A 22458-nucleotide genomic window follows, 5' to 3' on the forward strand; every position below is an offset into this window, starting at 1 on the left:
CAAGAAAAGAAATTTATTTGTACCTATTAAAAAAAAATGATAGTGCTTTAACAAAAATTTATTGAATTTTCTTTTGAATTAAATCGTGACATTAACCGAGAGAATCCAGGCAATTCGTTGCGTTGCCAGAAAAGGTCCTCTTAATTCGGTGGACCATTAGTAGGACGATTAATAAACGTATAAAAGTTGTTCGCCAAGTTGAACAGAGAGAGAGAGAGAGACATTTGTGCGGTGTCGCGCGGCGAATCGAGTTGCTTCCGCGTATATAAGTCTCGAGTATGTTACATTATTCTCGTCATAAAGCACTTTCGCGATGCCGAAGCTAATGGCCTTTTCGAGAATAGTCTAGCTGTTACCACGCTTTGTGATCCACATAGTTGGATATGCTCGGTAACGCGACATAAATGCTTCGAATTTTTTCCTTTTTCTTATACTTTTTCTTTTTTTTTTTTTTTTGCTTTGTTTTGTTTTGTTTCGTTTCGTTTTGTTTTCTCGTTTTTTTTCTTCTTTCTTTTCGTTTATTTTCTTTTCCTTTTTTTCTTTTTTTTTCTTTTTTTTTTTTGATATCTTCTTTTTTTCCATTCACAACGTTCTTTCGCGCGCTTCCCTTGAAAAGAAATTTATAATGAAGTTTTGAGGAAAGATAAATGAAACAATATGTGAGAACATTCCGTCGCTGAATTTTATGAATCGAATTATATCAAACGTTTTTTCTTTTTCTTTTTCTTCTTCTTTTTTTTTTTTTTTTTTTTTTTTTTTTTTTTTTTTTCTTTTTCTTTTCTTTTCTTTTAATAGAACACAGTCATTCAGTTTCAAGAACTATTTAAATATTTCTTGGATCCATTGAAAGATCTATCCTAATACGATATAATTGCCTCATTGTATTCCATTTTTCGATCGTATAATCGCATTGACGTATTTCTCTTAACGAGAAAGAGAGAGAGAGAGAGAGAGAGAGAGAGAGAGAGAGAGAGAGAAAACCGCATATGGGTTTCTATTTGCCGATGATTCGACGAGATTTTATTCCGGAGCGTGTCAAGGGAGCATCGATATCGAATGTCGACGGTAATGGTGGCTCTAATGGCGGCTCTAATGGCATTTTCTCTGACTCGCCAACAACGCGTAGACCAAGTGCAGCTTGTCCTTCGACGAGAAACGCATAAACGACTCCTTTGTACGACGATCCTCATTGCGAAGAAGTCCACCTATGTGTATACGTATATACATTATTCTATGTATGTATATGGATTTACCAGAACGTTATTCCCATGAAACCTACCTTCGGAATAATGTCTCGTGCGAAAATGAGATTACTATAAAAAATGAAAACATAGTGGCGTCTCCTTTCGATATCTTCGTTCGATCATATCTCACAATTATCGAAGCTATTATTCCAAGATAATTGCTTCTTCGTGATAATTACGCAACAATTCAGGAATAATATACGATGATTATGTTAGCTTAATTCGATCGTATTATAAAGAGATGACGATGATACTTTCAGCAAAGTATGCACTACGTGCATACGTGTCTAAAAGACACTTTAAAGAGAAAGAAAAAGAAAAGAAAAAAAAAATGAAAACGCAAGAGAAAGAGAAAACCATCGATCATAAGTTCTATAAATATATTACATTAACGAAGTAACGTTTCGTCGCGAATAAAACGAGACAACTATAATGGAAATAAATATACATAAAGATAGTCCTTCGAAATCTTCCAATTTTGTTTCCAAGAAATTTTACAAGGTAATAATCATATAATCGGACGATTTATCGCGATGGGAGATCGATCGATCGATCTTCGTTATAGATACATACCGATCGAGGCAGTTCCGATCCACGCCCATCGCACACCTTCTGTCGTACAAATGCGTCCCGTTAATTACGATGAGCCAGCGAACGAAGGAAAGTAGAACGAAGGCGCGTTCCTACGTGTATTCGAGAATGAACGAGAAGGATAGAAAGATACACAGAGAGAGAAAGAGAAAGAGAAAAAAAAAACAAAGTTTTCTTTGAAGCTCGCCTTTAGGCTTTTCGACGATCTTCGATGCCAAGCGTTGGTTAGCAACGGTTCTTTCCTCTATCCTCTGACCATCTTGATGACCGGTACGGCACGTGCTGCTGAGTACGCGAGCGAGACGGAAAAATAAGACAAAAAGAAGAAAAAGAGAAGGAAGAAAAAGAAGAAGGAGGAGGAAGAGGAAGAGGAGGAAGGAGATAAAAAAAAATAATAATAAAAATGAAAATACTCTCTTCTTAGTACTTTTCATCGAATCACGACGATCATGGATAAACTCGATAACGGTGTTGTTCCATTAAATCCACTATGATATTTCTGATACGATTGACCTCCTAAGTATCTAACCAATGTTCTAATCTTTTTCTCTCTCTCTCTCTCTGTCTCTCTCTCTGTCTGTTTCTATCTGATCAATACGGTGAATTGGATCTATCGATCGTATTCCATATAGTAGGCTATTAGCTTTTCACGGAATGTTCTTTAACATTCTCTCAGCAACCATACATTCCAACGAATCAACGAATCGTGAAGACGAGGTCAAGTTTAAGAGGATTCTTTCGAAGATAAAACCATTTATCTATCTATCTTCATGACGTATAAATACCTTTCAACGACCAAATCGTATTCGATTAATAAATCTTGTCTATCAAGGTTTTACGTACATCGCGTTTAATAGTTTCAACATTATTATCGTTATTATTATTATTATTATTATTATTATTATTATTATTATTATTATTATTATTATTATTATATTCTTTATGTTTGTTTCGTTATGAAATTGATCATCTTGAAGGAAGTCAATGATCTTTGGTAGACGGCCATTGACTCGTGCGAATATTAATTCTTTAAAACGCGTTCGCTCGCACGCGCGCTTGTCTCTCTCTCTCTCTCTCTCTCTCTCTCTCTTTCTCTCTTTCCACCTATCTTTCTCTTTTTTTGGATGGACCCTTTGGAGGATGGTCACTTACGTCACTCGAGCACGTAATACAATAAATACGAAGATGTTACACTGGTGCTTCTTATAAAAAAAAGTGAAAAAAATAAGGAATGAAAAAATACGAGCGTATCGATCTTGCGGCCTTGTACAAGATCGTTATTCTCTCTCTCTCTCTCTCTCTCTCTCTCTCTCACTCATCTCACAATATTTATGTTACGTCGGTCAATCGATTTTATAATGAATATTTTTTCTTTCTTTTTTTTCTGTATCGAACACGTTTCTAAAATATCTTTCTTTAATGGACAGGAGACCGTTTCCAAGTTATATTCAAAGGCCTTCTTTCTAAGAAACTTTTATTCGAATAGATCCACTCTATGATTTCACGGAGCGCGGTGCGTTTATAATCTTACAGCATCGCGGAAGAGCGTGACAAATATCACTCCGGCATACTCCGGTTCCGTAATATTCGTAATCTCGATTGAAACGAACGAGATTACACCTTATTTCTTAGGACATCGACTTTAACCGGATAATCAGACCTTGACGACCTTAGGTCATTATCACGAGGAATTATTATTTTATCTCAGATATTATTTTCATATTGTTCTTGTATTGAAGAGAATAATTAATAATTTTTTTTTATTTAAAAAAAAAAAAAAGAATAGCAAGTTCTAATCGAATAAATTTTCTTCTTTTTTTTTTATCGTGCGGTACATCTAAATCAATACTTTGTTCAATCTCCGAACTCGCCTTGAATATAATCATACATATTTACGCATAGCGTTAACAAATCAATTCTTTGAAACATCTTATTGAGCAATGATGTCGCGTGATCAGAGAGAGAGAGAGAGACCATTATTTTCTCAAAGATCCGTCGAATGTGACGCGTTCATAAGTTTGACTGAATTTCTTTTTCCTTCATTTTTTTCTCCTTATTTTCACGCATTCCACTAACGCAAGCAGTTGGTACCGTTAACGGGGAATTGCCATCCAAGGAGCTAAATTTATTACATGTACACGTTATTGGACATCGTATATCGCGACGCTTGGTTGGGTCTCTCTCTTTCTCCGAGAAGATGCATGTGAACGTAAGAAAAAAAAAAGAATAATAATAACGTAATGGCCGAGACAGGAAGGTATAGCCTCGTTTAAAGGGATCACGATCGATGGATCGCTTGATCGTATCGATCGATTCACTTTGATAAAGACGGCAATTCTCTTCACGTAAATTGTTCGACGATTTCGATCGTACCAAATTCTTACGAAATTATGTCATTTTACAGAGCGACTATTACTTTCCACCACGATCTACATGGTCAAGGGTACCAGCACATCCAACGAAAAAACAAAATGGCAATACGACGTGGAAAATCGGTAGCGCGATGCTGATAATATCGGCGATGCTCGTATTAATCGCTGTACTTGCGATCGCTGGACTTGCACTCTGGTTGGGTGGTAAGTTTTCCTTCATATCGTCGTTATTTTGTTATTTTCTATTTTTCTTTTTTAATCCTTTACGTAATAAACGTAAACGAAAGAGACGAAAATTAAAACGTTCGTGTTTCAGCATTGAGGAACGATTCCAAAAATGGTTAGTATCTTTATTTAAATATGATCCGTTAGAAATCGCAAAAGGAATCTTATCAAGGATAAAATATTTTCTTTTATTCATTTTCAGCGATCGTTGGATTCTATTGCAATTTCAGAGTAATTAAGGGAGAAAGGTATAATCCGATGTTGAAGTTGAACACGAGTATGGTGTTTCGAGATAAAGAAAGAAAGTACAAAAATATTGTAAGATATTAGAATTTCAATAGAAATATAAATATAATTATGTAAGTTTATTGATCAGTTAAGTACGAGCTATTGTCATTGTTATTTCAGTTCGAATTGTTGTTCAGAAGAAGCGTTTTGAGTCCAGCTTACAAGCAAACGATTATAGACAAATTTGAGAATGGTACATTTAAGGTCTTCTTTAGGCTATACTTAGACAGAAGGAAGATACCGAGATCCATCACGAATATCGAAGATACGATAGAGGATATAATAGCTAAGGAAACTTATTCGTTGTCCTCTTTATTCAAGGATCTGGAATTAGATCTCGCCAGTATAAACATCAAACGTAAGCAACTACATAGATAAACAATTTTAATATGTCATTCGATTATTGTTATCGAAATCTTGCATTTAATTTACGTAGGAATAAGTCAGGAGATAGCGACGAATCAGAAACAGACGAATCAACAGAGAAATGCTATGATAACGAAAAATGGTCTCCTTCGACCAAATAGAACGAGTCCTCTTATAACGGGCACCAAACCAAAGTCTAAACCAACGAAGATAGAATCTAGCGAACCTGAAATCGATTTCAATAATATTCCAACGATTCAAGGAACTTATAAGGCGACGAAGATCAACGAAACTATGAAGAATTCTACTAAAATAGATGTTAAGATCGAGTCCAATGTTAAAAACTTTAGTAAGATTTCGCAGTTGGACGAAGTTTTAAAGAGTACTGTTTCGAAGATCGAGGATACTACGAAATTAGAATTAACTTCTGCACAACCAATTTCTACCACGACGAAGGACACAACAACGAATAGGATCGATGTAACGACCGAGACCATTGATCACCAAAAGGAAATTACTTTATCTTCCATCAAAGTATCGTCCACTACTACGAGTAGTACAAACAGCGTGATCTTTAATGATTTTCACAAGCCAGATTTTGAAACGTCACCTTGGAAACCAATAGTTCCTGGATACGTTAATACTGAACTGAAATTATTACCGGAAACCACAGTATCGTCAGGTAACATTGATGTCGATTCGAATGTCAAAAATTCAACGTACAATATTCAGGATAAGGTCAATCCAAAATTACCCAATCGAATTCCTGAAAGTTTAGATCCTTTGAATACGCGCATGGATGTACCAGGTATGAGCACATTGGACGAGGAAGATACTGATTTTCCGCACGACAGAATCGTACCCGAAGATATGGTGAATTTTAGAGTAAACGGTAAATTCAAGAACAAGATTCCAGGATTGATGGACGATGGTAACGTGTTTACAGCACCAACACCTGCGGCTGAAACTTTCAACAGGCCGAGCATCGAAGTGTCCGGTCAATTACCATCCGAAACTTATGATCTACGATTGAGTACTTCTTCGGAATTAACCAAAGCTGATGGTGCGAAACAACATTATTATCAGACGATCGATCAAACCAGAACGAAAATCGAACTGGCGAACTCGACGAACGAGCCAAAGGAAAATTCTTCATCGACAATGAGTTCCATCGCTTCAAGATGGAATCTCCAAACAGTCAAATCTAAGCCTTCTTTGATAGAGGAATCAGATCCGGAATCAGTGTCCGGAATCGGTATCGCCGAACCTGTTCCCGATGTAGAAGAAAATCTAGAAACGAGAAGTCGATTAAGTGGAATCGAGGCACTCGACAAAGAACAAAACGACGCTTTACGCGACAGAAAGGTCGATCAGAGACCGATTTATACGAGCTACCGAAGTCCTGATCTAAGTGGTAGCGCGGTTAGGCCCAGTCTCATAGAAAATCCTGGAACTTTAAAACCCTTTCGACATACCATTCCTGTTGACAAAATTACATCGGCAATTGTTTCAGAAGATGATAACAAAAGGCTCCCATTGATACCACCCAATCAGAATACAAAAATTTCATCGTCCGTCAATAACAATGATAACAAACATATCGAAAAGGCAGAGATAAAGGATAAGTGGATAACGTCGATGAATATTAAAGAAGCCACTGAAATGATTAACGCCGATCGAAAAAATACAAGTTCAGAGTCATCCGTTAAAATCGCTAATATCGAATTGGCCGAATCAACGAAACCAACGAAATTGAACGGCGAAGAAATGATAGACGACGAGAAGATTCTTAAACTAAGTACGACCGAAATTTATTCGGAACTGTTACATCCATCTTATAACAATGGACAGAAATTGATCATGAAGGACGAAGAAAATAAAGAAGTTATATCGGAAAAGCTAACGTCCAACGTTTCGAGAAATTCTACCTTTATCGAAGTGGATACTCTACAACATGTACCCAATCAAACGGATGAAGAAAGTACGAATGATTTTGATAGTAAAAATTCAGCAAATAGGGGAGAAAATGTTTCGATTAATCCTCACTTGACAACTACACCAGGTACACGTAAAAAAATCTACAATGACACGTTGAAGGCCTACGTTGTTGAAAATTTGGTGACCTTAGCACCTGTTAAAAGTAACACTGGAGTTGGTAGGCCCATCAGACCAAGACCTAAAATTGAAACTGAGAAAGTCACGAAATCTTCGGAAAAAACATCAGCGAATAAGAATTCCGTAGAACGATTAGACGAAACAGCGTTACTGGAACAATTGTTTGGTCTTCAGGGTTTAGAAAGGGATAACAACAAACGTAATTCCAATCTTTCCAAAGGAAAACTCGTCGATGGTATAGAATCGAATAATGCGACAAATTCTTCCGATAACAAACATACTCACATCGAACAAATCGTCGAAGTTGTAACTTCTGTTAGTACAAAAATATCTTCCAAACAAAATCCTGATCGAGTTGTTCTCAGATTCGTCGTAACTAATTCAACTTCTCCTCCTATTATTCATTCCGACTCTAATACGAAATTGGAAAAGCATTCGTTAGAAAATACGGAAGAAAAACGTTCGTTCAAGGAAGAAAAACTAAACGCCGATCCGATAAAGATACAAACTTCTGATAGAAAAATTTCGACGTTAGAAGAGAATCGATTTCTTTTGGACAAATTGAAGCAATTAGCGGAAGTAAGAACACATGACAAACCTATCATGACGATTCACAAAAATTCATCGAACGTTTCCTTAGATAATTTGAATTCTAAAATTAAAGAAGGATCATCACTATCGAATGATCAAAGATTCTTACAAAATTTTGATGAATTGAAAAAGATCGCGGACGTAGCGATGGGAAATGAAACGCTAAAAAATGGTAGTGCTCTGTTCACATTGAGTCGAGACGGCGTAAGGATTCTCACGAAGATAATGAACAAAGTTGAAGATGATTTAAACCATCAAGCAAATCAGACGAACGAAGAAAGTCCTGTATTTATGCCTGGTAATAACTGATAGAAACTACTTTGGGATTATTTCAAAATATCGATCCTGGATCATCCGAATCATTGATGAAGATCGTATATTTTTCACAGATAACTGTCAAGGGGGGGGCTTCCAGTGCAACGACGGCAAATGTTTGCCATCCAGTGCAAGATGCAATATGCTTGGCGAATGTTCGAATTCGGAAGACGAGGCCAGCTGTACGTGCGCGGACTTTTTAAAGGCACAACTTCTACAACAAAAGATATGCGATGGTACAGCGGATTGTTGGGATTATTCTGACGAAACAGATTGTGGTGATTAACTAATCGATATCATCTCAAAATAATTGCATTGCATTCGCCTAAATCAAGACTTAAAAAATACTGTCTCATTTCCATGTTGACAGATTGGTGTGTCGAGGGTCAGTTCGTTTGCGGTAACAGCAGGTACTGTGTGGATCAGAGCAAGGTTTGCGATGGTTTCCGAGACTGTCCTACTGGAGAGGATGAAAAGAAATGTGCCGCACTGATCGAGGAATACGTTGAAGATTATAAAAAAGTTGCTGACGAGTTAAAAAATAAAAGCATAATTTTGGAAAGTAAAAATGAAAGTGACGATGTCTTCGCAAAGTCGGAAGATTATTCGTACGATTCGGAGAACAATCGAGATGTACCGTTCGATCAAGAAGCAGTTGAATCCACCTTATCAAAAACAACCACCCTTCCTGATTCCTTTGACTTTCCATCGAGCAGAGAAACCTATGGGTCCGTCGTAGAAACGACCATTTTACCGGATGAACCAACGAATTCTCCGAATCTCGTATCAGGAAGAGAAATATCTTTGAATTTGAGAAACAGTCTCGTTGATAGAACGTCTTATCACGCGAAAGAAGATTCTCTGATAACCTCCACGCAAGGATTTAAAAAAGAACTGAATGGTTACAATGACAAAGGTTATCTAAATATAAGAAAAAATGGAAAGTGGGGGAAACTTTGCTTAAATTCTACGAACAATTTTCGTCAGGAAAAACAGACTACTTGGAGCATCGAGGATCTTGGTAGAGCAGTCTGCAAAGCAATCACGTATCAGTAAGTTATAATTTGACTTTTTTTTTTTTTCCTTTTCTTTTTCTCTTTCTAACATGAGAACTTTAAAAGAGAAACAAGGAAATTTTTTCTGTCTTATCAGAGATTACGAGAGAGTCGAAAGAGTTCTGGATGAAAATCCATCGTCCGGCAATTCTTATTACGTACTCTCATTTAACGAGAAACCGTCCGACAAAACCGTGTTGACCTTCAAGCCGTCCAACTGTCCGAGCGGCCAAGTTCTCAAGGTCAAGTGCAAGAATCTCGAATGTGGAATAAGGACGCAGGCTCCGTCGCAGGCAAGGTATATCCATTGAACCAGTTTTTCAATAATTATATACCAAAAGAAGAAAGAAACTTTTACGTGTACATAGATCGTTAAATTTGAAATATGTGTTGTACAAAAATCGAGTTCTATGAATCAACTGGATTCACTGAAATAGATTGCACGTTTCTCGTCGTTCCAGGATCGTCGGGGGCGGCAGTTCATCGGCAGGAAGCTGGCCGTGGCAAGTAGCTCTCTACAAGGAAGGTGATTATCAATGCGGAGGAGCTCTTATCAATGACAAATGGATTCTCTCTGCAGCCCACTGCTTTTATCGGTAAGCCATGACAATTTCTCCTTACCTATCGTGATTTGTTGACCAATCGGGAACCAAAGTGCTTGCTACATTTTTCAACGAGATAATAAAATGGATAAGTTCGAAGCATTTCGTATTTATTCAGCCTCTTATAAAAGTAAGTAATGTCTTAGGACGATAAAAAAAAAAAAAAAAAAAAGAAAGAAAGAAATGACGATACGAGCGATGAACTGAAAGAAAAATTTATCTTTTTTTCTCTCTTTGAAGCAACGCAAAAATTATATTATTTTAGTGCTCTCGACGAATATTGGGTTGCAAGGATAGGTGCTACTAGAAGAGGAAGCTTTCCAAGTCCACACGAGCAACTTTTACGACTGGATCATATCGTCCTTCATCCAGATTACATTGATAATGGATTCATTAACGACATAGCTCTTCTTAGACTCGAAAGATCGGTTACGTTCAGTGATTACGTCAGACCGGTATGTCTTCCGCAGAACGAACCAAAAAGTGGGACTACTTGCACTGTCACCGGTTGGGGACAATTGTTTGAGATAGGCAGAATATTTCGTACGTACTCATAATCTCGTATCTATACATCTATATGCAAGTCTTTTTGCGATGATATATATATATATATATATATATATTTTTTTTTTATTTTTTTTTTTCGTTCAATAGCTGATACTTTACAAGAAGTCCAACTGCCTCTGATATCAACGGAGGAATGCCGAAGGAAAACAATCTTCTTACCGTTGTATAGAATCACATCAGGAATGCTTTGTGCTGGATTAAAAGATGGCGGAAGGGATGCATGTTTGGGTGACAGTGGTGGTCCTTTGGTTTGTTCAGGATCTGACAATAAATATACCATTCATGGTAACACCTCAATACTCGCTTATACAAAACCTAATGATATTTTATAAGAATCTTAAGATGATTTCATTCTATTTATTTAGGTATCACTTCAAACGGATATGGTTGTGCCAGACCTGGAAGGCCTGGTGTTTATACGAAAGTTCATCATTATCTATCGTACATCGAACGTGTTATCATCTCGAAAAACGATGTACCATCCTCGATAGCCTCCTGTAAAGGACACAGATGTCCATTGGGCGAATGCTTACCCAAATCCCGAGTCTGCAATGGATTCCTCGAATGTTCCGACGGTAGCGACGAACGTGATTGCACGACAACTTTCCGATAAAAAGACTGACGATACTTAAATAATTTTAGAATTCCCATAGATCCTTTGGCGATTCGATTTCGTCGTTTTACAAATCGATAAGATCATTGTCGTTCAAACGCCAAAATCGATCGCGATGCATCTGAATGAAAATTGCAAAACGTATTTTTGTTGTATTTATTCGACGAAACGAGTTTGAGTAAATGCAACTTTTTTTTTTTTTTTTAATGTAAAAAATATCACAAAAAAGAGACCAAACTTGGACTTCCAGGTGTCTACTTTGTAAGATATTAAAAGATAAGATGAGAGAGTGAGAGAGAGAGAGAGAGAAAAAAAAGAAAGAAAATTTCTACTTACGAATTTCTTTTTTTTTTTTGTTTCTTTTTTACTTCTCATCGATTCTCCATTAAATACAATTGCATTTAATCAAACGACTGAAAGTCGAGAGACTAGACGCGATTATTCTCGTCTCTTTTCTTTCAGGAACATAATCTCGATCGAAGAGAAGAACTTTCGTATTTCTAAACTAATTAAGAAAGTTTAGAGATAGCGTAGAGTCGTTGTCATCGAATCGATCTTATATTGACTTGACATTTGAATTAGTGACACTCGTTAAAAATCATTAAGTCATGTTATTCGAATGTTTCAGTCTCTAAGATTAATTTTTTTAAGATTTAGTTTTTGTATATATCGTATGTAGAGAAAGAGAGAGAGAGAGAGAAAATGATGTCTGTAAGGAATTAAAATAATATCAAATAATAATAATAATAATGATGATGATGATGATGATGATGATGATGATGATGATAATAATAATAAAAAAAAAAACATCACATAAAGAGAATAATACGGACGAATAAATGTTTTCTACGAAAGTCCTATTTTGATCAGACTTTTATTGCGATAAAACAGCGAAAATTTTTGCGAGCATTTACCTGAAAGAATATGCGAGAAAGAGTATCAAAGGTACTCGCGATAATATATCCGATCGACTTGGATAAGATATTTAAAGCAGAAATGCACTGCGTTTTTGCATATGTAAATTTTTAAATATTACAAGAGAGTTCACAAGAGATAGCGCGGATGTGTTTTTTGATTTTTTTTTTCGTACTCTTACAATTATTAACCCAGAAGAAATACGTAAAGTCACGACGTTTCAACGACGATCCGATATAGTTCTCTTTTTTTCTTCCTTTTATATATATATATATATATTTTTTTTTTTAATTATTATTAATTATTAAAATGCCGAGCTAAATAGCAGACGACATTATAATAAAACCGTTCATCCTGTTAAAAACAAAAAATGATTAAAATTTGCCGTTTTAAAAAGTACAATTTTAAACGTACGATTCATTAAGCAAAAATAATCTTAATAGCGTTATATGCTTCGTTCTTTTCTTTTTTTTTGCTTTTTTTTTGTTTCTTCCTCTTCTTCTTTCTTCTTTCTTCTTCTTTTTCTTTTTCTTCTTCTTATTATTATTATTCTTGTTATTATTATTATTATTATTATTATTATTATTATTATTATTATTATTATTATTATTATTATTATTATTATTGTTATCCTTATTCTTTTTAATAATTAATCAAACATCAACCGCAACGCGACTTAGGCGACGAATACCGAGATAGGAAGAGAAAAATTTGAGAAGTATCCAAGGGAATGAAATACTTTTGATAAAAGTATTTCATATCCAATGTTCGACAGAAATATCTCTTCGCAAATCTAAACACTGAAACCGATGGTTGTCATCTAAACTATATTATACGCTTAGACAACTAATGACTAACTTACACTTATGATTAGTATATTATACCGAATGGTAAAAATCACAATGCAATTTGTGTCACGATAAACATTACACTTTTGGAATTAAAATTCGAGTTAACGATTCTTTTGCGCTCTTCATCAAGACCATTCCTTTTCGGGGCCGAATACACAACGAGATTTTTCAATTAACGCGTCATATAACGTATTTACAAAGTTATCCGAGGAAGCGTTAAATTAAATTTGAAAAATATTTTATCGAATATCGTGTAATAATTATCTTCTTTCTTTTTTTGTTTTTTTTTCCTTTTTTTCTTTTGTCTTTTTTCTTTTTTTCTTTCCTTTCCTTTTGTCTTCTTCTTTCCGTTTCGGATTTTCGAACGAGTATGTAGAAAAAACGTAAGGAGGAGAAGAATATAATATATACGCTCGAAGGAAGAACATGCCAAGCCGGTGCTAAACGAAAACTCTCTTCTCTCGATGGCCTTGGAAAAATGTAAAAGTTGTAATATGCCAACTTGATTATCAACTATTTCAATATGGCGCTGGTATGAAAAATGAGCCACGGGCTTCGCAATTCGAGTTATTTTTAATACTGGCAAATATTTCTAGCGCGCGAAAACTCACTCCTAATGGCTGAATAGTAACAATTCCACGGCTAATAAATATTCGAACTTTGGACGTTCGGTCTGGACAAAAGTTCGATTACCATCATATAAAATTGTGTAAATGTATAAAAGTGCGGATCGAATATTGCTACAACTTTTGTCCACACCGTACTTGAATTCATCCCGAGCATTACTACCACGTTTCATCATCATCTATACGTTCTCGTATCTCGATAATCAATTTTGTTAATTGGTTACGTTCTTCTCTCGCTTTCTTTTTTTCTTTTTTTTTTTTTTTCTTTTTCCAACATTTCCATCAAGCTTCGAATAATAATTTGATTTTCGACGATAGCCTGGTAATTTCGATAAAAATTCAAGTTTTTCGTCGGGACGAAATCTTTTTTTTCCTTTTTCTTTTTTTCTTTTTGTTCTTTTTGTTCTTTTTTTTTTTTTTTTGTTTCAAAGGACGCGAACGCGTCGTAGCTCCTTTCGTTTCATCGTTTATTTTTTCTTCTTTTTCTTTTTTTTTTTTTTTCCTTTTTGTTCTTAAATGAGAATTTATCTATTACCTCTAGTCTCTCTCTCGCGTTTCTCGAAAGGAAGAAAGAAAGGATCAATTCTACGTTGGATATAAATCAATTCGTGGCGCGCACACCTTTGCGAGCCCTCGATCGTAGCACGAAACTCTCACCTCGATGATACCTTATTCGAGAAGATAATAAATAATAATAAATTGATGATTTCCTTAACGATGATACCTCTAATGAATCGTACTGTTAGAAAGATATTTAGGCTACGATTAATAGAGTTATTAGAGATTTTAGCCGAGTGAATCGACGGCAATTGTGCTGAGGCCCTTCGGACTGATGGTCGTTTTAAATTGTTCCGGAACAGGATACTCCGTCTGCAAAATAAATCGATAAAGTAATGTAATTAAAACGTAAAAAAAAAATATATATATATATATTCTTTATTAATGACGATCCTTACGTAATCTCCATTCCCTTTCGGCACCATGACATTCATTTCGCTAGACTTGCTAGTTATGAGCTCGACATCCAATGATTCCGAATTGAGATACATTTGACAGCCGTCCGTCTTGTCGATCGAAATAGTTGGCACCTTTCCGAGTACCTGCGAAAAAAAAGAGGAGGGAGGGGGGGCGAAATAAATAAATAAAAGGAAAAAACAGAATGATAAAATGTTCCAAATGAACTCTGCTCATCCGTTCATCGTCGGTTTCGTATGAATTCGATCATAGAACAAAAGCAAAGCGCTTCTGGTTGTCTATTTATTTGGTTCTTGTCATGCTTTAGAATCTGACATGAGTATAAATATCTAATATTCAATATAATCTTGTGGAACAGAGTGTCCAACAATAGAACGGGATATCAAGTTTAATGTCACGAGTATTATCGACATCAATATGCGGTGGCAGCTTGGTAAGTATTAAATGAAAACGAAATAAAAATAAAATTTAACCTACGGCACATTTGGATTTCCATCAAGGTGGTAATTTAGAACCTGTGAGAATAATTTGCGAGACCAATTGGAGACAATGTATACGAGCCATCTTGAGATACATGTGGACGGAAATTGTGACAGACGTGGTCGATTGTTTAACTACAGAATCAATATTGTGGAGGGTATAACTATAATTTCGATCTAATCAATATTCAATATTTTAATATAAACATTTTGTTTGACATCTATTAAAGATCATTGCCATCTGCCTCATTTGCATCATGCTACTACGTATATTTTATGTCAAAAGAAAATGGATAAATAGGGCTACTCCTAGCAAATACATTCTCAGCAGAGTCGGTTGTAAGGTCGACGACCTTGAATTAAAAATCAATATACTGACGTACAAGTTACAGTACGGAACATGGCCGCTTCCTCACCAAATTCAAAATGCCGCTTTAAAAAAGCAACATCGTAATCTCAGACTGACGTTATCAACTTCGAGCGATCGTAAAGATTGGATCAAACGTATTTTGCTCGGGTAAAAAAATTTTACCAATCGAACGACGTAGAATCTTTTTCTTTTCTTTTTCTTTTTTTCTTTTCTCTCTTCTTTCCAATTAATACTCTCCATATTCAGTTCGACATCCAACGCTTATCTGTCACCTTCCAAATTGGACCCTATCTCTGTACATCGTATGAACGAATTGCTCGACACGAAAACGGAATATTTTTCATCCGAAAATCAACAACAAGGCGTATCTCCGAGCGATCAAAGTGATATAAAATCTTCGAGAACTACCAGTGTTGAATCTATAATAAAGTAAGTCGAAAGGAATTATCGTACGGCAAATAGTAGTAAAAAGAGGATCTACTATAGAAAAACTAATCTGGAGGGTGTCCATCGACGTGGACTTTCAAAGAGTGAAAATCTAGAAGAGTCACGTAGTTGCATTACGAGACAACTTTCTTTATTACCAAGAAAGGACAGCGATTATTCTTGGAAGAAAATACGAAAGCAAAAACGTCCGAGACTTTCTACGTCACGATCGAAAATCATTGGTTGCGACAAATACACCGATAGTATCGTAGACTGTAAAAGATTTTTAAGAGATCTTAAGGAGAGTAACAAGAGACTCGAATTCAATTGCAGTTCCTCGGCTATCACCAATGACTCTTCCTCGTTTCGAGATTCTTGGACCGACGAAAAGGTAATTTCTATTCGATAATATAAAATAATAATTTATGCGAGACAAGCAGAATAATCGTATTATTTCTGCTGACGTTACATTCTGTTTGTTAAAGTCATCTTTGCACGCTCAAACAACAGATGCGAGGAATGCAAGCAGGAGATGCAAAATCATTGGAGAAGTAAAAGGAACGCTCGTGAAAGTAGAACGCGAGAAAAAGGATCCGAATACGTGCATGGATATATCTAACGGTATACAAATTGAGAGGATCAAGAGCAACGGTTTATTGTCTTCGTTAAATTCAAGCATTCACGATGATTTATCGAATAACTTAATGATGGACGAGTCGACGAGTATCCTTTCTCAAAATAATAACAACGTCATAGAAATGTCCCAGATCCGGTTATATCGGATTAAACGGAAATTGGAAAGTCTCGACAAAGTTTTACGAGCGTACAGCGTATTGGACTCATGCGTTACGAGAAATATTGAAGGATTGAAAGAAAATGGCAACGACGAGATCCAAACGATTTATCAAAACGTCGTTGAAATTCTCGACACGTTAAAATTAGAAATGAAGAATATCAACGAAACGAAAAGAAATAAGATTTTATTAAACGTTAAGGAATATAACGACAAGATGCTGCAAACGAATAGCAGCGATTACGAATTATATGAAAGTATCGATTCCGAGAAAAGTTCCTCGATTTCTATGAAAAGTTATTCCGAGCCATTGATCGATGATCCATTAGATTTAGCGATCATTGAAAAGAATCAACGGAACGAGGAACGATCGATTAAAACTGACGCTTTATCTCGATCTAATCACGTCATAATAGATCAAGAATCTGTTTTAAATGATTTTCAATTGCAAAAGAAGAAAAAATTATCGGACCTTTGTGTTTCATTGGAAATCGACGAGGATCCATCGATCATTTCTACGAACTCCAGTCAGGTGGAAATATCGAAGGATAGCGATTTGGATAATAAGTCGACAGAAATGTTAATTCGTGAAGCTTTAAAATGTAAGAAGGAACTTTTGTCGCGAGTCAAGTTGCACAAGTTTTATTCGAATGTCGAGATAAGAAAAGAAAGAGAAGAAATTACGAATAATTTCAAGGACATTGATACTGCTTGCCTGGACACGGATAAAAGTTTTCAGTCAAAGTTATTGGACATCATCACCGAAGAATCTACTAGTAGTTGTACCGACAAAACCAGCAGAACTTATATGTTTCTTCAGATGAAGCAATCGAGCGAAATGTCTGACGATGGTTCTTCGTCATCACCGAACATCGAAATAAACGATAAAAATCAAGAGAAAAATGTATATAACGAATTGAATACGTCGGAGGTGTATAACTTGTCGAAAGAAGCTTTACCCATTGTCTCTTCTCAATACTTTAGTTTCAACGATCTCTCGATCATTCCGAAATATCAAAATATTATTTTGCAAGAACTTCCGAGTGATTTTAAATCGTCCTTATTGAAAAAAAATAAATCGATAAAAAGTGCAAATTCATTATTAAAGGGTAAAAGAGTATATGGGGAAGTTGCGACGTGGGATGACGATGATATCGATGACGATCGAAAACGACATTGTCATCGTGACGAGGAAGAAAAAAATCGTTTAATATCTTACGGGCGATTACGTAGAGCTAAAAGCGTACCTAAATCCTTTAACAAAAAAGGTACTAATAATGTTCGAAGAAATACGTTCAATGAAGTTTCATTGAAAACCATGAGAAATATGAATTCTACGGAATTGTTTCGGGATAGGCGAAACAATGGAAATACTACTATTTTTCATGAGAACGAAAACGAAGGAATTATCTCCTTTGGAACGGACGATTTATTATCTTGGAATAGGACCACCGATTCTTCTAGCATTGGAAGTACAAAATATCAATTTACGATCGACAATGGAAGCATGACTAACTTTTTCTCATCTACTGACTCGAATTTAGAAATATACAACAGGTATTCATCGATCAAAGAAAAAGATGACGCTCTTTACAATCAGGATTTATCATTGAGAAGACGTCCGGGTATCCTATCGTTCGGTCAATTAAAAAAAATGAACAATTTATTCAGCAATGAGAACGATATATTCAAAAATCCATACTTCCTTGGTGAAAAGACTTTATCGGAAGCAACGTGCGGCGAGACCATTGAACTTAATTTAATTCCAATATCCGTGTCAATTGATTCGCACGAATCTAATATTTTTGCGGTAACCCATAGCAAAATCTTCGATGATCTGAACAACGTTTCTTCCACATTGCGAATCTCTTATAATAATGATTTAAAAACCAGTAACGTCACCGAGATCATTGAAAAGGAGCCTGATAAAAAGGAGACGTTACAAATAATGTCAGATAATCGAAAGGGTATACTTTGTATTTCTGATCGTACAACGAACTTTGTTAATCTAAAAAATGATGAAAGAAAAAATATTCAAAGGAAGGGAATTTTAAATGAAACGAAACAATCGAATATAACGAGATCTCGATCGAACGTTATCGCTCAAAAAAGTAGCTCTTATATCACGGGCGATACTTCGAGTTCCATGAGCAAGATAGATTTTCAATCCTGTAGAATATCCGAAAGTAATATTAGCGCGAATTCTTCTTTTAAGGAAATAGATATTAAAAATGACATATTAGAATTGTGCATAGATTCGTGTATCGATTTATTAAGGAAAAAAAATCTGGATAATAATGAATCATTGCAATTGATGGATGTAGCATCATGCGAATGCAATTTCAACGATAATGAGACAAGTAACGAAACATCTGTCTCTTACATCGAAGCGAACGATTTTCAATCGTCCAACGAAATTGTACCGCACGAAGAATCGAACGTGAAACAACTTAAAAATAAATCTGAAGGATTCATATTTGACGGAAGCATCAAATACAAGAAACCATCACCTGTTGAGGAACAAAACGTAAGAAGAAATTTACGTGCGATTAATTCAAATTGGACGAGATCTAAAAGGACGAACGTCGATACGAAATCGAAAGATTCGATAAACGTCGATAATACGACGTATACGAGGAGAAAAACAACGAATAATAATTCACAGTTTAAAATGAAAAGTAATTTAAGTATAATCGTTGACAAAGACAACGCACCAAATTCTACAAGACTTTACACGAGACCGAACAGTTGCAATTTATCTCAAGAAAGATCTCAATCTTATGCAGGTTCTTATAAGAATGATTTTTCATCGCGTTCTGCTGTCTTCCCGCAATGCGATGATCGTAGATCGACGAAGGAGGAGGAACCGAAAAAAGGCAAAGCTAAATTCGTCAAAACTGAAATGCATTCCAATTACGCTCTATCATCAACTCCAAAATCATTTTCGAAATCTTGCATACCTATATTGAAAAGTCGATTGGATGCTCGAAGAACGGAACATATATGCCGATCAAAAAGTCCAACGAGGGGACCTTTAACGATGACAGGATTATGCAGAGATAGAATAGATAATAACGATGAGAATGTCAGCGAAGTCGACGTAATTCCAACCGAAGGTAGTTCTATTAATAAAGAAGATTCGCAGAAACATCTGGATAACAGTAAAACGACGACGTTCGAGGAAAGATTTAAAACGGAATCATCCAAAGAAAATACAAACGTCATCGATGAAAATTGTAGTAACAACGTGTCTCGCGAACGGACGATAATATACGTGAACATAATTAACCATCATGATCACAATGTGACAAGAATATTGGATCCTGTAAAATTTCTCGAATATACGAGTAAAGGTGCACCGATTGCACAAAACGTAAATGAGCCAGATGCAAAATTACGGGACAGTGTGCCATCGTCTTCCGTAATAATGGCGCAAGAAAAAAATACATTGCCGAAACTCATAACCATCGTGTCGTCCTCCTCTGTCATGAACGAAACCGATAACGATGAAAATGATTCTTCCAATAGTTCGTCGAATCGGCACGTATCCATAGGTACATTAAAAAATTTCTGGTCCGTTACCATTCAACAAAAAGAAATGGAAATTTCGGTGAAGCCATCCGTTACAGACACGAGCACATCGATGTCCGACTTTTTAAATATCAGCGAAATAATCCCGTTGCACGAGCATCAAATATTTGGCATGCCAAAGGAATTAACCAACGAGGAGTATTCTTACTTGTTCGAAATTCTTTCTCGGAAACAAAATCTCGGCCATTTAAAGGAGATACAAAACTTGTGCAATAGACTTAGGCTAAGGAACAAAAATTTAGAGTGATCTTTTATCGTCGATCGGCTTAGACATTCATTTTTCTTCTTTCTTTTTTTCCTTTTGTAATATCCTCGAACTTTGACGTTATCTTTTATCATATACTTCTCTATATATATTTTCATTGTATATATATATATGTACTCTTTGAGAAGAAATACACTTCCTTTTTATATTTTTTAATCTCTTTCAAATATAATCACATTGAGAAACAAATTGAAAACGCACCTGCATCTGTACACTTTGGCAGTTGACGAACTCGATGCTCGAAACGACCGAGTCAAATACGACCGATGATTTGCGGCAAGAATCCATCACGATGGAATTTACTTTTCCTTTGACGACCATTGTACTGTCCTGGCAACGGAACATGTACACGACGTTGTTCATCTCGACGTTGTCGACGAGCAAATCTTTATTACCCTTGTGATATTCCTGTTAAACGACATAACACAATTAGTATTATTTTACTTAATACGATCGATATTATTAGGGCGAAATTGTACGACAAAATAATACGCACCACAAGCCATTTTTTACCATCTTTGGTAAATACTGGAGGTTTATCGATCGGTACATTAGCAGGTGGTACTGATTTCGCTGGTACTGCGTTGCCAAGAACCGGAGCTTTGAATGGAGCTGGTCCGGTTCTTAAAGACGGATTCTTATGAGTCTGCATGTCCGACGTGACTTTCTTCAAATCTGAACAAGAAAAAAAATCAAAATATAAAAAAGACAATTGGAAATTGTTACATTCATCGGATTAAAATCGAATCATCGAAAAGATAGGTGTCCAACGTGGTACACGTACTCTTGGTGATACCTTCCCCTTGATTAATTTCAGCGAAGAGAGCACTTCTATCGTCACTGACGTTCAAAGCAGAGACGTCGGGCAAAGGCATCGATGGTGGTGGTGGTGGTGGAATCCCCACTGGCGCAGAACCAGACTTGGCCCATACCAATCCCGTCGTATGATGTTGTCGAACGTATTGCTGAAGATCGGTCAATGCTTGTACCCACGCTTTACACCAATCCACATGCGTTTTGTCTCTGTGATATTTAGGAAAATGTGAATGAGGAGTGAATGTTCCCTTCTTATGTATATATATATACGTTTATATGTGTGTATATATATATATATATATGCACGACTAAGAAGAAAATAATAATGTCGGAGAGCTCACTTCTCTTTCCAATCCTTTAAGACGCGATTGGTGTAAAATTGTCCGGCATCGTTCATTTCCTTTACGTAAGGAGCTGGCGTCGGCGAAACCGCGACCCATCCCAATGCTGGAATACTTCCGCTGATAGCAGCAAGATGATTGAAAAAAGCCGAGTTTCTATTCTTCTCGCTGAATTCTTGTATCTGTTGAATCTGCGCCGAGGTCGGTGCAAGAAGAGACATTTGTTCGGATTGATTCGTCGGCGCCGAACGAGACGCAGCCAATTGGATGAAACCTAGTTGGATTCTTAAAAAGCAACACGATTTATCGCCTACCTCGAGAACGGATAATGAGATCATCTTTTCTTTTTTCTTTTTTTTTTTTTCGAAATAATGAAATATTTTTTTTTAATTTTTTTTGATGAAATTTTAACTCACTGGAAAGCTTTCTCAACCATTTCACTGTGAGTAGCTACATCTCCGCCAATCTTTTGACTCAACTGAAGATATTCCTTCACCGATCCTGCCAAAAGATTCTCGTATCCTGCTATTGACATGTTGTCGCTGCCGTTGATCGAACGAATTAACGATGCTTTTTCGGGCGAGGATAAAGGCGACGCCGCTGTGTTTCTCGTCGATGCCGCTTGCGGTTTCTTCGGTGACGGGGTGTTAGTTTGCACCGCGGTTTCTTGAGTTTGAGCTATAGCAGACTGTGCCGGTACTCTCTCCAATCGCTTAGTTACGTTTTCAAGTCGATTCACCAAATCCTCCAAATGTTCTTCCCTGTCGTTTGCTTCGCAACCTTACGAAATGAAATTAATTAGGATAAAATATAAACGCGATACATTCTCACACCTTTATGGATGCGAATTAACAAGAGCTAGAAACAAGAGTTATTCTTTTTTTTTTTTTTTTGACGCTCTAAAAACAGAAAAAGAAGACATTCCTACGAAAAAAATAATATTTAGTACGACGACGAGGATGATAATGTGTCCTGTATACCGTCATGCAGATATACAAAAAAAAAAAAAAAAAAAAAAAAAAATACAAAAACAAAAACATTTACATGCATGGAAACATATCGAATT

General features: G+C 36.0%; 5 protein-coding genes across 11 annotated transcripts in view; 4 read left to right on the forward strand and 1 right to left on the reverse strand.

The window, feature by feature from the left end:
• LOC118448742 (uncharacterized) overlaps positions 1-13162 on the forward strand; it is a 26511-nt gene extending 13349 nt beyond the window's left edge. Inside the window, exons 2-13 of one of the 2 annotated variants that reach the window (XM_085659004.1) lie at positions 4240-4411; positions 4524-4547; positions 4635-4750; positions 4841-5078; positions 5157-8090; positions 8164-8385; positions 8478-9159; positions 9260-9460; positions 9624-9758; positions 10030-10307; positions 10419-10616; positions 10697-13162. In XM_085659004.1, coding sequence (XP_085515130.1) covers positions 4240-4411; positions 4524-4547; positions 4635-4750; positions 4841-5078; positions 5157-8090; positions 8164-8385; positions 8478-9159; positions 9260-9460; positions 9624-9758; positions 10030-10307; positions 10419-10616; positions 10697-10944 — 5448 coding nt within the window. In that variant the 3' untranslated portion in view covers positions 10945-13162. The remainder of the gene's footprint in view (positions 1-4239; positions 4412-4523; positions 4548-4634; positions 4751-4840; positions 5079-5156; positions 8091-8163; positions 8386-8477; positions 9160-9259; positions 9461-9623; positions 9759-10029; positions 10308-10418; positions 10617-10696) is intronic. The other variant, XM_035882387.2, reaches the window with a different exon arrangement.
• The window catches only part of capt (adenylyl cyclase-associated protein 1), a 27086-nt gene continuing 16427 nt past the window's right edge, over positions 11800-22458 (reverse strand). For all 6 annotated transcript variants that reach the window (XM_035882449.2, XM_035882422.2, XM_035882440.2 and 3 more), the window contains 7 exons: positions 21809-22172; positions 21393-21677; positions 21020-21258; positions 20732-20910; positions 20437-20643; positions 14293-14436; positions 11800-14206 (listed from right to left, as the gene is read on the reverse strand). In XM_035882449.2, coding sequence (XP_035738342.1) covers positions 14123-14206; positions 14293-14436; positions 20437-20643; positions 20732-20910; positions 21020-21258; positions 21393-21677; positions 21809-21927 — 1257 coding nt within the window. In that variant the 5' untranslated portion in view covers positions 21928-22172 and the 3' untranslated portion in view covers positions 11800-14122. The remainder of the gene's footprint in view (positions 14207-14292; positions 14437-20436; positions 20644-20731; positions 20911-21019; positions 21259-21392; positions 21678-21808; positions 22173-22458) is intronic.
• LOC146872808 (uncharacterized) lies at positions 14729-15311 on the forward strand. The gene is made up of 3 exons (XM_085658842.1): positions 14729-14744; positions 14812-14948; positions 15021-15311. The coding sequence occupies exons 1-3, from the start codon at positions 14729-14731 to the stop codon at positions 15309-15311; spliced, it is 444 nt and encodes a 147-aa protein (XP_085514968.1).
• LOC146872809 (uncharacterized) lies at positions 15465-15995 on the forward strand. The gene is made up of 2 exons (XM_085658843.1): positions 15465-15589; positions 15647-15995. The coding sequence occupies exons 1-2, from the start codon at positions 15465-15467 to the stop codon at positions 15993-15995; spliced, it is 474 nt and encodes a 157-aa protein (XP_085514969.1).
• Positions 15844-20297, forward strand: LOC146872810 (uncharacterized). Its single transcript, XM_085659005.1, has 2 exons — positions 15844-15977; positions 16072-20297. Exon 2 carries the CDS (start codon positions 16192-16194, stop codon positions 20215-20217), a length of 4026 nt encoding a protein of 1341 aa, XP_085515131.1. The 5' UTR covers positions 15844-15977; positions 16072-16191; the 3' UTR covers positions 20218-20297.

Source organism: Vespa mandarinia, chromosome 8 (genome assembly GCF_050613455.1).
Source record: "Vespa mandarinia isolate Hongniang chromosome 8, ASM5061345v1, whole genome shotgun sequence".
Taxonomy (NCBI): domain Eukaryota; kingdom Metazoa; phylum Arthropoda; class Insecta; order Hymenoptera; family Vespidae; genus Vespa; species Vespa mandarinia.